At 36.6% G+C, this 17,483-nt stretch overlaps 2 protein-coding genes across 3 annotated transcripts; one reads left to right on the top strand and one right to left on the bottom strand.

The window, feature by feature from the left end:
• Positions 1-400: 400 nt before the first annotated feature.
• LOC109197828 (uncharacterized) lies at positions 401-2,002 on the top strand. The gene is made up of 2 exons (XM_019353606.2): positions 401-1,367; positions 1,629-2,002. Exons 1-2 carry the CDS (start codon positions 522-524, stop codon positions 1,962-1,964), a joined length of 1,182 nt encoding a protein of 393 aa, XP_019209151.1. The 5' UTR covers positions 401-521; the 3' UTR covers positions 1,965-2,002.
• On the bottom strand, positions 1,795-6,957 carry LOC109197829 (uncharacterized). 2 transcript variants are annotated; one of them, XM_019353607.2, is made up of 2 exons: positions 5,954-6,957; positions 1,795-5,830 (listed from the first exon to the last, which is right to left on the bottom strand). In XM_019353607.2, exons 1-2 carry the CDS (start codon positions 6,026-6,028, stop codon positions 3,974-3,976), a joined length of 1,932 nt encoding a protein of 643 aa, XP_019209152.1. In that variant the 5' UTR covers positions 6,029-6,957; the 3' UTR covers positions 1,795-3,973. The 2 variants fall into 2 exon arrangements, with proteins under 2 accessions (XP_019209152.1, XP_025760495.1); XM_025904710.1 differs by having other exon boundaries at positions 6,691-6,956.
• Between the last annotated feature and the right edge of the window lie 10,526 nt (positions 6,958-17,483).

Consider the following 17,483-nt stretch of genomic DNA (forward strand, 5'->3'; position numbering starts at 1 on the left):
TTACAATTTTTTGCAAAGGTTTTACAACTTCTGCAACTTTTCAGCTTTTTCAGCTAGTTTCAGCTGACAGCTTCAGCTTTACAGCATCCACACTGCATTTTCGCAGGAAATGCCCCAAAGGGCATCCACACTATTGAGTTCCTGTTTCTCTTTATTCTTTATTATACTTTATTCTGGTTGCTTCCGTACGTTTTTTGTCGTCTAACTACTCCCTCAGTTTTCTATGGAAGCCCGTTCCCGCCACTAAGAAAAAAAATAAAACGATACTTAACTCGAAATTTCGAGTTATCTTTCTCGAAATTTCGACTTAGTTTCTCAAAATTTCGAGTTAGTAACTCGAAATTTCGACTTAGCAACTCGAATTTTCGATTTAGTAACTCGAAATTATGAGAAAAATAACTCGAAATTTTGAGATAATAACTCAAAATTCCGAGTTAGCTCTGCCAATCAGTAATCTACGTGAATGACGTCATTTCCGTGTTACCCGGAAGCTGAATCCCTCAGCTACAAATGCTACAGATATGCTAACAGTATTACAGATACGGATCATGAATTCACACATTGCTGAGTATTTTAACCGTGGCTTCACAAATGAGGAGATTCTTGCGTTATTAGCTGAATCACATGGCATTACTATCAGCCTTCGTACACTTGAAAGGATTTTACACAACAACCGACTTTGGCGCAGAAAGAACAAAACAGAGGTGGGAGAGGTGGCAGTTTTTATACAAGCACAACTGGCAACCTCAGGACAGTGTCATGGGTATCGTTGGATGCACCAGAAGTGTTGGATGAATGGCATTGTTGCTGACAGAGAAACCGTTCGTCTTCTGCTCCGTTTATTCGATGGAGAAGGTGTGGATTTGAGGTCACGTAGACGACTGCGGAGGCGAGTGTATCATAGCAGAGGCCCCAACTATGTGTGGCATATCGACGGCTACGATAAGCTGAAGCCATTTGGGATTGCAATCAGTGGATGCATTGACGGCTTTTCAAGGAGTGTAATATGGCTAGACGCTTACAAGACAAATAATGACCCGAGAGTAATTGCTGGCTACTTCATGGATGCCGTGATTCAACAAGGTGGTTGCCCTGATCGAGTGAGATTAGATCTAGGAACAGAAAACGTCCATGTGGCTCACATGCAACGATTTTTGCACTTTACAGACAATGAACCAGAAAGAGAGCACGTCATATTTGGAGCAAGTACAGGAAATCAACGCATTGAAAGATGGTGGCTAATCTTACGAAGCCAGTGTATCCAGTATTGGATTGAACTATTTGACAAACTAAGAGAGGATGGCCACTTCTCAGACTCTTTCTTGGACAAATCATTGGTCCAGTTCTGTTTTCTTCACATTATACAGGTGAGTTTACATAGGTGATTGTGTAAACGACATGTATTGTAACTGTTTAATTTGTAACAACTCACACGGCCTTTGCATATTATAGAAACATCAGATATATAAAAGTACACGTGAAAAGTGTGTGTGTGTGTGTGTACCAAAGCTACATTAATGGTGTGTATGCTAAGAAAATCAATGTAGAAGTTAGTTGTGCTATTGTACATTAACATTTTCATATTGTATGCCTGAAAATGTTTCTTTTGTGCATTTGTTTTCATCTAGGAAGAATTAAATGAAGTTGCTTTGGCCTGGAATGACCACAGAATGCGCCCAGTCCACAACTCCCGAAGTCCTTACGGCCGACCATCTTTTATGTATGCCCTCCCAGACATTTATGGCGCGAGGGACTGTCTCAAACATATCAATATGGACAAAGTTGAAGCCTGCCTTGAAGAATGCGTGTTCAAAGACTTTCCATGTGAAGAGGATGTTTTTCATCTCTGTGTAGAACTCATGTCAGAACATAACCTGGACTTCTCAGATGATGTGTTTCATACAGTGGATCTGTATGTAAAGCTAAGGCAGTTGATGCTTACTGAGTTGGAGCTTTTGCCTTAAAGGTTAGACATCATTATGCATTTGATTGAGGTGGCAAAAACACATTCTTTGACCCTTGTCCTTCAGGGACATCTAGGGATATTTAGGGCACACCCCCCCTTTTGTTTGGTTTTAATTTTGCTACATTTGCTGTCTGCAACAAATATTACCCCAAAAGACACTTTTTTAATGCTGTATTTTGATATTTAAACTCTAACCTTTTATGAGTTATTAATTCATGGATGGTTGTCGTTTTGGGGGCACACATACATGGGTTTTGAGGGCCTGAAAATGTATTTCACAAACAGGGCCAAGTGAAAAAGGCTATAAAAATTGTATTTAATTTTTGGAGGGTTTTTTTTAATTTATTTTTTTGGATGGTTTATTTCAATTAACAAACCATTTTTTTGCGTTAAAAACCTTATTATTAAAACACATGTACACAATGTCTGTTAAACCTGCTATTTGGAGGACGTCATAAAGGATATGCAACGAATGTCACCTTGGAATTATGATTTCAACTTTTTGTAAATATGCTTTTTTATCTTTCTTTTTATTTTAGTAATTATTGATATTTTGAAATATCTGGTTATGTAGCAGTAATTTTTTTTTCATTGTCATTTTTTTTTTTTTTACTGCTGAGACTTTTGTATATATACTGACTGTTTTCCTGATTATGGGCAGTATAATTATATATTTTTTAGCATATGGACATTTATGGACCTATGTTTTTTTTTTTCAGATTGTGCCTCAGAATAATAAAAACCCAGAATTTACCAAAATGAAAGATGTAATTTGACTCATTGAACACTTTATTATAAAACACAGATCTTTTGCCATCATCTTATCTTAAAGCAAATAATATATGTACTGTATTTACAGTTACACAAAAAACCTTAAAGTACTCTTATAAAAATCAAATTGCAAGCACAAGACTTGGAAAAAGTAAGACAATACACATAACAAAAATATGCAATATTTTGTGCAAAACTTCAATTAGTATTAAAAATACAAACTTTCTAAAAACAGAATGGGACAATAAGAAGAGATTGAGGATAATATGGCAAGATCTGATAACAATATCCTACAATTACTTAAAGAATAAGAACAGTGTGGTCTAAAACCACTATGAAGCAAATACATTAGGCTCGAAGATGAAAACAAATATAGGAAAATATCTTTTAAATAACTACCCCATCTGCTATGCAGTTTAAAAAAAGGGGGCTATGATAAACAAGGGTTTTTTTCCATCACAAAAATCAGGAAAAGCCAACCAAAAGTCAACCTTCAGCTCAGCAATTGCTGATTTCACAGAAATCCCAAATAAAAGCATATAGGTGTTCCTTATGGCCATTCAATTTAGCAAAAGTCAACATAACCCAGATGGCTAAACAGAACTGTACGAACATAACTGTATTAAAATACAATGATATAATAAAACCTGACTTGTAAACTGTAAAATGTGTGCACAATAATAAAACATGTAGGAGATATTGAATATATCTCCTACATGTACTACATACTACATATTGCAGGGGTCTCAATCTCAAATTTTCTGGTGAGCCACTAGAATACATGTCATCTTGTGACATTACATTAATAAAATTTGACAAATTAAAATTAACCTAATGCATTTTTTAAGTTGATTTTGGATTCAAATAATAGAAAATTGAATAAAAGGTGGGAAAACTGCTTTGATTGTTCACATGCACACATGCTGACTGAGGAAATGGGAGTTCTTATAAATGGTCTCCAGACTTCCACTTTGAGACCTCTGCAGAAATGCATTTCACAAGTGTTTAGAAAAATATTGCCTCAGTTGTAATACGAAAACGCAAAGACAAAGAAGTACCTCAAATTACATTACAGTGGTATTTCACCAAAGACTTTTTCTTAGAACTCAGTTTTTAAACACCTGAAACCTTTGATGTGACATTCACTTGGGAACACTTTAGTTTTAGTTCACAACTCAAATATAATTTGTTGTAAAACAACAATGGCTTTTAAGCCATTGTCTGTGAATCAAACCTTTAGATAATGTCCATGACCCACACATTTGATTCCAACACACTGTTCATCTCCGATCTGAAGTCAGGATAGCTGTCATAATTTATCGACAGCTCCAGTACACATCCACATGTGTGTGCCACAGGTCGTCTCTGGAAACCTTTAAGTTCGTTAAACCCAATGATGATGTTCTTTCCAAGATGTAAATCTGAACCTGTGCAAAACCTGAGGAACAAACACAAATGTTCCTTCTCAGCATTCTTCACATATGTAGTTAGATATTTCTGAATCAGCTTCTGGTGAGCCGTCATTGTTTCAGGGAAAGTGAGACACTTGAGAACTTTTCTCACATTTGGTTGGAGAGTTTCAAAAAGTGACGATAGATCACAAATGCTTTCCCATGCAGTGCTGAGTGTTCTTGCCCACTGTTCAATAACATAGGCAGGCTCTTGGACAAGTGTTTTGTGTGCAAGCTCCAATAGGACTTCAGTGGCATTGTAGGCTGTTGGTATCTTTCTGCAGCTGTGGTTATCAAGTATGTCTATAAGTTCTTCTTGGTCCACGATGCTAAAGTCTGATCGCCACGCCTCTAACACTGTACGCTCAGATTCAGGCATGAACTTAAGGAAATCCTCCACAATATCACTCTTTACATATCCAAAGGCAGCTTGTTCTAGAATGGCAGGTGCAATTTTCACAGGCAAATATTTCTCTCTAACCCATCCAAATGCAATGATTCTGCCCACACTCTCCCACTCCTGTTGCCCAAAATCATGCCTTAAGAAGGGCACCTTGCAAACATTTCCAGTGGTGCACTGGTCATAGAATTCTTTCCAGAATTCTGAAAGACAATCTCTCACAACTCCCCCATCGTCATGGGCCATTTCAGGTGTTCCATCAGGCAGTACGAACTGGATTTTGATGTCGACATCTTCAAGGTCCTTATCACTAAAATGTGAAATGAGCTCTGACATTACCTGCCCTCTGTGGACCACCACTACTCTCCTCACTCTCTCACTGGATGGACCAGGGTGTGGAGAAAAAATCAGGGTGTCATCCAAATTTATTGGCTCACTGTCAGAAAAGGGGCCAACAAAAATAATGTCACTGCTGTGAGAAGTGTTAGCACTTAGAGACTGCGTGGAAGATTGTGGAAGGTTATCGTTTGGAGTGTCTTCAATGTATGTCACATCATGGCTGATTGTTTCAAATGGAGCAGATGTTTGGACTGTAGTGACAGTAAAAGAAGAGGTTTGGTTTTGAGGACTCTCTTCAATTTCTGAAGATGGATGCAAACCTGGGCTGGAACTCTGAAGGCTGTCATTTTGTTTTTTCTTTGTGGTGAGGTAGAACCTGAGGATATTTAGTTTTGTGACATGATAAAGTTCTCCTACTGTCAATGCATCATCGACTATCATCTCTTGATAATCCTTTAGATCACAGTCAAAATCTGTTAAGGGCCCCTGAATGTTTCCTCCATCTGGAAAGAACAGGCCTGTTGCAACCTGTAATATGTCCCTTTTCTTGGCATCCTTGCAAATGTCTATTTTTCTTGTTCCTCCTCCTCGTCTAGCTCTAACCTGCTTGAAAACCTCAGTGTCTTCATCATAATGCATCCATCCTATTTCTATTTTTCTATTTCTCTTCAGAGCATTTCTTTTATGGGTTGTTTGGGAATGTTCTTCTTGCCGTGTACTACTGCCATCCTCTTCAGATAATTTTCTTTTGGACAGTTTGGATTTCAGCCGTTCAAAAAGCACTGACTTGCGGCTGCTGCCCCTCCGTCTGCAAAATCCAAATACTGCTAGACGATCACCATATGATGGCAAATAAGTCTTCAGCTCCTCATCTGTCATTAGACTTATGACACTGGCATCAATCTAAAGATGGAAAAATAATTTAATTTATTAAAACAACCAGCCTTGAAAATACAATCATATTTTTAACTTAAGAACAATAAGGAAAAGTTGCATTTCAACCAGTATCTTGTTGGAATTAATTACCTTCTCATTCTCCAAGGTCTGTATAATTTCCTCAGAGACTTCTCTTTGTTTCAAGAATTCAATCACCTCTCCCATGCTGTAAGGAAGGATGTAAATTAAAATTATCTATTATAAAGCCACAATATTATCATCAAAGTATCTGTGCCTACATTATGGGATCTGACTATGGTGGAGAAGTGGGAATTGCATTTTTAAGTGTCCATTTGCACTGTAACTACAATCTGCATCACAATACAGTCAATCCCACATTTTCTCAGTTTTCTGGTTACATTTTTATTGGTTTTGTTCCTTATTTATATAGTTTTCAGTCATATTCCCTGTTTTGGGTGATTTGTGATTTTGTTTTATACAGTGCTGTACACTTATTACGCATGCTTTCAGCAAAACGTCTGTTTCATCAAACGTAACAGCTGTCATTAGCGTGTAACAGAAATGGTAAATAAATGGTAAAATGGGCTGTATTTATATAGCGCTTTTCTAGTCCCTAAGGACCCCAAAGCGCTTTACACATCCAGTCATCCACCCACTGACTCGCACATTTACACACTGGTGATGGCAAGCTACATTGTAGCCACAGCCACCCTGGGGCGCACTGACAGAGGCGAGGCTGCCGGACACTGGCGCCACCGGGCCCTCTGACCACCACCAGAAACCTTATAGGTACCTTTGGTTAACCCTCACGTTGCATTCTATTCAACTTTGTATGTAACAATCGCTGTCACAGCGTTTTTGTATACCTTTTATCCAGTTATCATTTGTAGGAAGGCATTCAAAGCTGAAGAACCTGGCGCCATTTGTAGCTCACTGTAGCTCACGAGAGGATCCAGTTTTGAGTGCGCGCGCCTTTGTGCCATATCCTTCCGGGTAACAAGGAAATGACGTCATTCACGTAGATTACTGATTGGCAGAGCTAACTCGAAATTTCGAGTTATTTTCTCGAAATTTCGAGTTATTTTTCTCATAATTTCGAGTTACTAAGTCGAAATTTCGAGTTACTAACTCGAAATTTTGAGAAACTAAGTCGAAATTTCGAGAAAATAAGTCGAAATTTCGAGAAAAAAAAGTCGAAATTTCGAGTTAAGTATCGTTTTTTTTTTTTTTTAGTGGCGGAAACGGGCTTCCATAGTTTTCAGCCGATTTTCTCAGTTCAAATTTAAAAAATTCTGCTCTTTCTGCTAATTATTGCTATGACTTTTGGTGCTCATAACTTCTATACTTTTTGAGATATTGAATTTTTTTTGCAATATTTTTTGCCCATTTCTGCAATATTATCAGTGGTGTCACTGATTTTCTTTGCCGGGATTACCTGTGTTTTAGCTCAGTGAGATGAGCATCCGTTCTCAGACTGGGAGGCCCGGGTTCAAATCCCGCTTATGGCAACATTTCTTTCAGTTAACACTTAAACTTTTTTAACTCAATTTCAGCTTTTTCACCCCTTTTCAGCAAAATTTTCAGTTTTCTCACCACTTTTCAGCACAAATCCCAGCAGTTTTCTGCTGTTTTCAGCAAAAACCTCTTTTCAGCAGAATTCTGAAAAGAGTTCTGCAGAACTCTTTTCAGCAGAAATTCTGCTCATTCAACTCTTTTCAGCAGAATATTCAGAATTTTCACCTCTTTTCAGCCCAAATTCTGCTTATTCACTTCTTCTGCAAAATTCTCAGCCTTTTCACTTCTTATCAGCACAAATCTCAGCTTTTTTCAGAAAAAAACACTTTTGAGCAGAAATTCTGCTGATTCATCTCTTTTCAGCGCAACTTTTTGCTTCTTTACCTCTTTTCAGCAAAATTTTCAGCCTTTTCACCTCTTATCAGCACAATTCTCAGCAGCTTCTGCTCATTTCAGCAAAATTGTCAGTCTCTCCACCTATTATTTTTTCAGAATGAGTTTGGCTCAGTGAGATGAGTGGCTACTTTGAGACCCGGAGGGCCAGGTTCGAATCCTGCTCAGGGTGGCTTTTTTTTTTTCACCATCATACAACTTTTCAGCTTTTTCAGCTTTTCAGCAGACAGCTTCAGCGTTAAGGCATCCACACAGCATTTTCGCAGGAAATGCAAATTTTTCTAGTTGTGTGGATGCCCTCAAAGGGCTTCCACACTATTGAGTTCCTGTTTCTCTTTATTCTTTATCTTTATACTTTATTATTCTTCTAGTTGCTCCGTTCTTCGCCGTTTAACTACTCTGTCAGTTTTCAGCCGATTTTCTCCGTTCTAACTCTAAACTGTTCTGCTCTTTCTGCTAATGACTGCTATGACTTTTGGTGTTTATTACTATTATACTTTTTAAAATATTACACTTTTTTCCTTTAATTTGTCCTATTGAAATGAATGGGAAACTTCCACAATTCTGCTAAAACTTGCTTGTTTTTGAAACTTAACTACTTTGTCATACTTTCACCTAGAAACTCCATTCAAACTTTAAAATGTTCTCAGATTATTGGGCTATTCCTGAGTGATTCAGCTTTTTCAGATCTTCCACCATTTTAATTTTATACCTCTTTAAGTTTTCAGTTGCAAAATTGTGATTTTTCAGAAAATACATGCGTTGTTATGGTTGCTATGCAATTAACTCAGAGTGAGGGCTGGTCTGTTCTGAATTTTCTCTTCATGTCTGAACAACTTCTTGCAACTCGCTCAATTTCCACTCAATCCGCACAAATTATACATCAAAACATAGGTATTTTTGCTGGCTTTCAGAAAATGTCACTATCATTGTTGTGGGCGTTACAGAATTTTGGCAAATCTCCTCAGAGCAACACAAAGTCTGAAAACTCTCCTTAGAGAGTCAATGGAGAGTTTGTTTAAAATCAGCGCTGGAATTCTCTAATGAGAGGCATTTTCGAATCGTCATATCTCTTTAACCAAACAAAGTTGAGACATGACGCTTGTGCCAATATATCTTGAGACACCCCTGATGCTCACAATTCAAGAATTTTTTTCTCACCTATTACCGTTTGGCCATCAATTACATTTGTTTGAGGGTAGGAAATTGGTGCCTTGCTCCGATCTCTTCAGATTTCAAACTCTGGAAATTAGGCACTTTTTTCTCTCGTCATATCTTTTTGATGGATTTCCACAGAGACCTGAAAATTCCCATGACTGTTCACCAAAGCCTGCTGTTTCTTACGGTGAAAAAATTATTTTGATGCTCCATATAGATTTAGAGTTACAAAACGTTGTTTGAGGGCAAGTCAAGGCAGTTTTGCTTTGCCTCTACTCAGTTACAGTGTGTTACAAGTCATATATCTTCAATAATTTATATTTTATCTCTGAATTATGAAGACCTGCAGATTCCCCCATCTCTTCTGAACAAAACGGTGTCAGAATGACCGTTCTAGCTCCTACGGTTAGGAAATTATGGCCATTTGTTCGAGGGGAATCCTTAATGTGCGAAATACACTGAAGAAAACCCATACCTCTCTCTGTGTCTGTGTGTGTAAGTGCTGATTACAGCAGGTGCAGCCAATTTAGCTGACCTAGATATACCAAGCCCAGACTCTTAACAGCCCCTGTACACTTTGCTCTCTGTGTATGTGTGTGTGAGTATCAATATTTCTCCCATGTTAAAGTATTACTCCTCCATAATAGTATTTGTGCTAAATCGAAGTACTTCTACTACATCTTAGTACTTCTGCTCAATCATAGTATTTCTGCTAAATCATAGTATTTTTGAAAAATCATGGTGTTTGTGCCAAATCATGGTTTTGGGGCAAAACCATAATATTTATTTTATGTTATAGTATTACTACTAAGTGGAGGAATGTGTGTTATGTTATAGTATATTTGCTGAATATAGTATATCTGCCAAATCATAGTATTTATCCCAAATCATCGTATTTCTGCCATATCATCGTATTTGTGCCAAATCATGGTATTTTTTTGCCCAAATCATATTTGTGCGAAATCATGTTATGTTTGTCCAATTAAAATTTCTCTTATGTTATAGTATTAGTACTAAGTCGTAGAATTTTTGTTATGTTACACTATATCTGCTGATTATAGTATATGTGCCAAATCATAGTATTTATAGCAAATCATGTTATTTGTGCCCAAATATAGCATTTCTGCCAATTTTTAGTATTTGTGCAAAAACATAGCATGTCTGCAAAATCATAGTATATCTGTTGTGTTATAGTATTACTACTAAGGCATAGTATTTCTACGAAATCATAGTATTCCTTCAAAATCATAGTATTACTGCAATTTCATAGTATTTGAGCGAAATCGTAGTATTTGTACAAAAACATACTATGTCTGCAAAATCACATTATAACTGCTATGTTATAGTATTAGTACTAAGGCATAGTATTTCTACCAAATCATAGTATTCCTTCAAAATCATAGTATTACTGCAGTTTCATAGTATTTGAGCAAAATCGTAGTATTTGTCCTAAAACATACTATGTCTGCAAAATCACAGCATATCTGTTATGTTATAGTATTACTACTAACACATAGTATTTCTACCAATAGTATTCCTTCAAAATCATAGTATTACTGCAATTTCATAGTATTTGAGCAAAATCGTAGAATTGGTGCAACAACATACTATGTCTGCTAAATCACAGTATATCTGTTATATTATAGTATTACTACTAAGGTATAGTATTTCTACCTAATCATAGTATTCCTTCAAAATCATAGTATTACTGCAATTTTGTAGTATTTGAGCGAAATCGTAGAATTGGTGCAAAAACATATTGTCTGCTAAATCACAGTATATCTGTTATATTATAGTATTACTACTAAGGCATAGTATTTCTACCTAATCATAGTATTCCTTCAAAATCATAGTATTACTGCAATTTTGTAGTATTTGAGCGAAATCGTAGAATTGGTGCAAAAACATATTGTCTGTTAAATCACAGTATATCTGTTATGTCATAGTATTACTACTAAGGCATAGTATTTCTGCCTAATCATGGTATTCCTTCAAAATCATAGTATTACTGCAATTTCATAGTATTTGAGCAAAATCGTAGTATATGTGCAAAAACATACTATGTCTGCAAAATAACAGTATATCTGTTATGTTAAAGTATTACTACTAAGTCACAATATTTCTGCCAATTCGTAGTATTTGTACTAAATCACGGTACTTGTACCAAATCATAGTATTTTTTGCAAATCATATTATTTGAACCAAAACATTGTATTTGTACGAAGTCATAGTATTTCTTCTAAATCATAGTATTTCACCCAAATCTCAGTAGTTGTGCTAAAACCCAGTATTATTGCCAAATCGTAGTATTTGTACTGAAACATAGTATTTGTGCCAATAAGAGTATTTGTACTAAATCATAGTACTTGTGCCAAATCATAGTATTTCTGCCATATTGTGCTAGTTGTGCAAAAACATAGACTGTCTGCAAAATCATAGTATATCTGTTATGTTATAGTATTACTACTAAGTCACAGTATTTCTGCCAATTCGTAGTATTTGTACTAAATCATACTACTCGTGCCAAATCATAGTATTGAAATCAAAATATAGTATTTGTACCAAAGCATTGTATTTGTACGAAGTACAGTATTTCTGCCAAATCATAGAATTACTGCAATTTCATAGTATTTTGAGGAATCCCTTTTGTTATAGTATTACTTCTAAGTCATAGTATTTCTGCTTTGTCATAGTATTTGTACTGAAACATAGTATTTCTGCCAAATCATAGTATTACTGCTATTTCATATTATTTGAGTGAAATTACAGTGTTTCTGCAAAGACATAGTATTTCTGCCAAATCATAGTATTACTGCTATTTCATAGTATTTGAGTGAAATTACAGTGTTTCTGCAAAAACATTGGTTGGTATTGGTTTTAGTTACCTTTAGCGTATGTGCTAGTTAGCAATAGCTATGGCAGCCCAGTTATTTTATTGTTTTGGGCTTGTTCCTGCTTTGTTTTTTTCCCCTGCAAATTTATGTGAATTTGTACACTGTAATATCGCTGTATTACGTAGTGGCTAAGTAGGAGGCTGACTGTTACTAAGTGCATCAGTGTACATAGGTCATCTCTTGTGTTGGAGTGCCCTCTTGTGGCGCCTTTTGGGTAGTGCCTTAGTAAACGTGAACACTGCAAAGAAGTGGTATCAGACTGGTTTGTAGTGGAGGAATTTGTTGCCAGTTTCTTTCATCTTTAATCCGTATTCATGTTGTAATGTAGTAACTTTTGTGGCGCAAATACCACAATATGGCAGAAATACCATGTTTTGGCACAAATACTTTGATTTGGTATACTTTAGCTTCTTCACCCCTTTTCAGCAAAATTTTCATTTTTTTCACCCCTTTTCAGCACAAATTCCAGCTTTTTTGGCTGTTTTCAGAAAAAAAAACTCTTTTCAGCGCAAGTTTCTGCTTCTTTGCCTCTTTTCTGCAAAAATTCTGCTGATTCACCTCTTTTCTGCAAAACTTTCAGCCTTTTGACCTCTTATCAGCACAATTCTCAGCAGCTTTTGCTCATTTCAGCAGAATTGTCCGTCTCTCCACCTCTTCTTTGTAAGAATGACTTTGGCTCAGGGAAATGAATAGCCACCTTGAGACCAGGAGGGCCAGGTTCGAATCTTGCTCAGTCGGGCATTTTTTTTTTTCACCACCATACAACTTTTTGCAACTTTTCATCGTTTTTAGCTTTTCATAGTATCATAGTATTTCCACAAAATATTTGTATTTCTGCTACGTTATATTATTACTGCTCATAGTATTTCTGCCAAATTTTGGCATTTGCTCCAAAGCACAGTATTTCTGCCAAATCACAATATAACTGCAAAATAAAGGTTTTTGAGACAAATCATAGCGTTTGTGCTAAATCCTAGTAATTCTGCTCATAGAATTTCTGCTATGCTGAGGTGCTTTCTGCTAGATTATAGTTTTTCTGCTAAATCAAAGTATTTCATGTAAATCATACCAAGTCCCAGTGTTTCTGCCAAATCATAAATCATAAATAATGTGGCGTGTTGGGGGAACAGCTAGTCCTCTCCCATCATGCCTTGGGACATGTGCTGCTGTTTAGATGTTCTTGTTTCATTGTTTATGGTTACGTTACTTTTAACTGTTGTCTTGAATGTTGTGTTTATACTATGGTACAAAGTCACTGACAGTTATTGTTTTATAGGAAGGAAGAATGCAGTACCATAAGTGAGTTCTGTTATGCTGTTATTGACCCTTGAAGCACATTGTAGAACAAGCAAGTGTTTAATAAAAAGCTTCTCCTACCAGCTTGGGGTGGAATTACAAGCTCAAGCTTTCCCTGTGTGCTTATTTGCAAGACTTGTATGTGCCATAATAATTTTAATAAAGCAAAGTTAAGATGAGAAGCTTGTTCCAATTCATCTTCAGACAGTGCTGCCAGTCACGGTTGGAGCATTTTTTACTGTCATCTTACTGTTGAGCCATAAATTACGTTTGTTTTCCAACTCTTAAAATGAAGCCGTTTCTTCTCTCATCATATCTCCGCGACGGAGGTACAAAGAGCTATGAAAATCGCAGTCAAAGTTCAGCAAAGTCTGCTGATTTACCCAGTACAAGAATTGTGCTTCTATCCCACCTAGTTTTTGAGTTACACGATGTTTTGTAACTGCAAAAAACGGCGTTTTACGCCTCTCACCGCGATCTAATTCTGACTGCTCAAGTCTCTGTGTTTTAGGCACCCGCCCCCTTTGTGACCAGACCTCATTTGGCTCAGAGGGTTGAGAAGCTACTGTGAGACCCGGTGGCAGAGGTTCGAGTCCTACCTGTGACAGTTGCTACACATCATCCCCACTTGCATGCACTCTGCTTTCTTGACACTCTTCAGTGTACCCTTACACATAAAGCCATCTCCATCAAACGCGTCTACACCTCTTTTTTAGCAGATAATTCTGCTTTTTCGCTTGTTTTCAGCAACTGCTGATGCTGATAGCCCTCCTAGTTTTTGAGTTACACGACGTTTTGTAACTCCAAAAAACGCCGCTTTTCGCCTCTCACCGCGATCTATTTCCGATTGCTGATCTCTTTGTTTTTCAGCCGCCTGCCCTCTTGCCAGGTGGCGCAATCAGTAATGACACGGCTCTGCAGCTCAAAGGTCGTGGGTTCAATCCCACCTTGGTCAACATTTTGTTTTCACTACAAATTTATACACTATCACAGACCTGTAATTTATATTGCTATTTTTTTTTCACTACAAATGAGTAGTGCAAAAACATACTATGTCTGCAACATCACAGTCTATCTGTTATGCTATAGTATTACTACTAAATCACAGTATTTCTGCCAAATCATAGAATTACTGCAATTTCATAGTATTTTGAGGAATATTTGATTGTTTTGGGCTTGTTCCTGCTTTGTTTGTTCCCCCTGCAAATTTATGTGAATTTGTACACTGTAATATTGCTGTATTACGTAGTGGCTAAGTAGGAGGCTGACTGTTACTAAGTGCATCAGTGTACATAGGTCATCTGTTGTGTTGGAGTGCCCTCTTGTGGCGCCTTTTGGGTAGTGCCTTAGTAAACGTGAACACTGCAAAAAAGTGGTATCATACTGGTTTGTAGTGGAGGAATTTGTTGCCAGTTTCTTTCATCTTTAATCCGTATTCATGTTGTAATGTAGTAACTTTTGTGGCGCGAATACCACAATATGGCAGAAATACCATGTTTTGGCACAAATACTTTGATTTGGTATACTTTAGCTTCTTCACCCCTTTTCAGCAAAATTTTCATTTTTTTCACCCCTTTTCAGCACAAATTCCAGCTTTTTTGGCGGTTTTCAGAAAAAAAAACTCTTTTCAGCAGAAACTCTGCTGATTCACCTCTTTTCAGCGCAACGTTCTGCTTCTTTGCCTCTTTTCTGCAGAAATTCTGCTGATTCACCTCTTTTCTGCAAAATTTTCATAATTTCAGCACAATTGTCAGTCTATCTACCTCTTTTTTGTGAGAATGAGTTTGGCTCAGTGAGATGAGTAGCTGCCTTGAGACCAGGAGGTTCGAGGGGAATCCTGAATGTGAATGTAAGAAATACACTGCAGAAAACTTATACCTCTCTCTGTGTCTGTGTGTGTAAGGGCTGATTACAGCAGGTGCAGCTAATTTAACTGACCTAGATATACCAAGCCCAGACTCTCAACAGACACTGTTGCCTTTAGGCTCTGTGTATGTGTATGTTTGTGTGTCTGTATCAATATTTCTCCCATGTTAAAGTATTACTCCTCCATAATAGTATTTCTGTTAAATCAAAGTACTTCTACTACATCTTAGTATTTCTGCTAAATCATAGTATTTTGGCCAAATCATGGTATTTGTGCCAAAGCATAGTATTTCCACAAAATAACTGTATTTCTGCTATGTTATATTATTACTGCTCATAGTATTTCTGCCAAATCTTGGTATTTGTTCCAAAGCATAGTATTTCTGCCAAATCACAATATAACTGCAAAATAAAGGGTTTTTTTTAGACAAATCATAGTGTTTGTGCTAAATCCTAGTAATTCTGCTCAATCATAGAATTTCTGCTATGCTGAAGTGCTTTTTGCTAGATTACAGAATTTCTGCTAAGTCAAAGTATTTCATGTAAATCAGAGTATTTATACCAAGTCCCAGTGTTTCTGCCAAATCATAAATCATAAATAATGTGGCGTGTTGGGGGAACAGCTAGTTCTCTCCCATCATGCCTTGGGACATGTGCTGCATTTTATATGTTCTTGTTTCATTGTTTATGGTTACGTTACTTTTAACTGTTGTCTTGAATGTTGTGTTTATACTACGGTACAAAGTCACTGACAGTTATTGTTTTATAGGAAGAATGCAGTACCATAAGTGAGTTCTGTTATGCTGTTATTGACCCTTGAAGCACATTGTGGCACAAGCAAGTATGTTCAATAAAAAACTCCCCCTACCAGCTTGGGGTGGAAATACAGGCTCAATCTCTCCCTGTGAGTTTCTTTGCAAGATTCATCTGCATGCCACAATAATTTTAATGAAACAAAGTTAAGAAGAGAGGCTTGTGCCAATTCATCTTCAGACACTGCTGACACTCACGGTTGGAGCAGTTTTTACTGTCATCTTACTGTTGAGCCATAAATTACCTTTGTTTTCAAACTCTTGAGCCATAAATTACGTTTGTTTTCAAACTCTTAAAATGAAGCCGTTTCTTCTCTCGTCATATCTCCGTGACGGAGGTACAAAGAGCTATCGCAGGCAAAGTTCATGAAATTCTGCTGATTCACCCAGTAAAGGAATTGTGCTTCTATCCCACCTAGTTTTTGAGTTACACGACATTTTGTAACTCCAGAAAACGGCGCTTTACGCCTCTCACCGCGATCTAATTCTGACTGCTCATCTCCCTGTTTTCCAGGCACTGGCTCTCTTTGCCGGTGGCGCATTTGGTAATGACACGGGTCTGCAGTCCAAAGGTCGTGGGTTCAATTCCACCTTGGTCCACATGTCTTTTTTTCACTACAAATTTATACACTATCACAGACCTGTAATTTATATTGCTAATTTATTACAATTCTGCAAAATTTTAGGATTTTAGTAGCTTTTTTGGACCTGAGATTTTTGTTAACGCTCTATGGCAGAAATACATACAAGTACACAGCCTGATGAAGCAGACAGAAGCAGTACCTCTGATTGCAGAAAGTATTACTCCTCCATAATACTATTTCTGTTAAATCAAAGTACTTCTACTACATCTTAGTACTTCTGCTCAATCATAGTATTTCTGCTAAATCATAGTATTTTTGCCAAATCATGGTTTTCTTTGCCAAAACATAACATTTCTGTTATGTTATAGTATTACTAATAAGTGGAGGAATTTCTGTCATGTTATAGTATATGTGCTGATTACAGTATATCTGCCAAATCATAGTATTTATCCCGAATCATAGTATTTATGCCAAATTACAGTATTTCTGCTAAAAAGCAGAAATAGTACCTTTTAGCAGAAATTTCTGTCAAAAGATATTAGTTATGTTAAAAAATAGTATTTCTGCTAAATCATAGTATTTCTGCCAAATCATAGTATTTGTACCCAATCATAGTATTTCTGCCATATCATCGTATTTTTGCCAAATCATGGTATTTGTGCCAAATTAGAGTATTTGTGCCCAATTAAAAATTCTGTTATGTTATAGTATAACTACTAAGTCGTAGAATTTCTGTTATGTTATAGTATATCTGCTGAATATAGTATATGTGCCAAATCATACTATTTATAGCAAATCATAGTATTTGTGCCTCAACATAGTATTTCTGCCCAATTGTAGTAATTGTGCAAATACATAGAATGTCTGCAAAATCACAGTATATCTGTTATGTTATAGTATTACTACTAAGGCATAGCATTTCTACCAAATCATAGTATTCCTTCAAAATCATGGTATTACTGCAATTTCATAGTATTTGAGCGAAATCGTAGTATTTGTGAAAAAACATACTATGTCTGCAAAATCACAGTATGTCTGTTATGTTATAGTATTACTACTAAGGCATAGTATTTCTACCAAATCATAGTATTCCTTCAAAATCATAGTATTACTGCAATTTCATAGTATTGAGTGAAATCGT

This window comes from Oreochromis niloticus, unplaced genomic scaffold, assembly GCF_001858045.2.
Source record: "Oreochromis niloticus isolate F11D_XX unplaced genomic scaffold, O_niloticus_UMD_NMBU tig00003668_pilon, whole genome shotgun sequence".
In the NCBI taxonomy this organism is placed as follows: Eukaryota; Metazoa; Chordata; class Actinopteri; order Cichliformes; family Cichlidae; genus Oreochromis; species Oreochromis niloticus.

Bases quoted from the DNA above. Each gene is read 5' to 3' on its own strand.
- LOC109197829 (XM_019353607.2), bottom strand. From the start codon at position 6,028: ATGGGAGAGGTGATTGAATTCTTGAAACAAAGAGAAGTCTCTGAGGAA. The intron at 5,831-5,953 runs GTAATTAATTCC...TTCCATCTTTAG, and splicing joins AGACCTTGGAGAATGAGAAG to ATTGATGCCAGTGTCATAAG.
- LOC109197828 (XM_019353606.2), top strand. From the start codon at position 522: ATGCTAACAGTATTACAGATACGGATCATGAATTCACACATTGCTGAG. The intron at 1,368-1,628 runs GTGAGTTTACAT...GTTTTCATCTAG, and splicing joins GTTTTCTTCACATTATACAG to GAAGAATTAAATGAAGTTGC.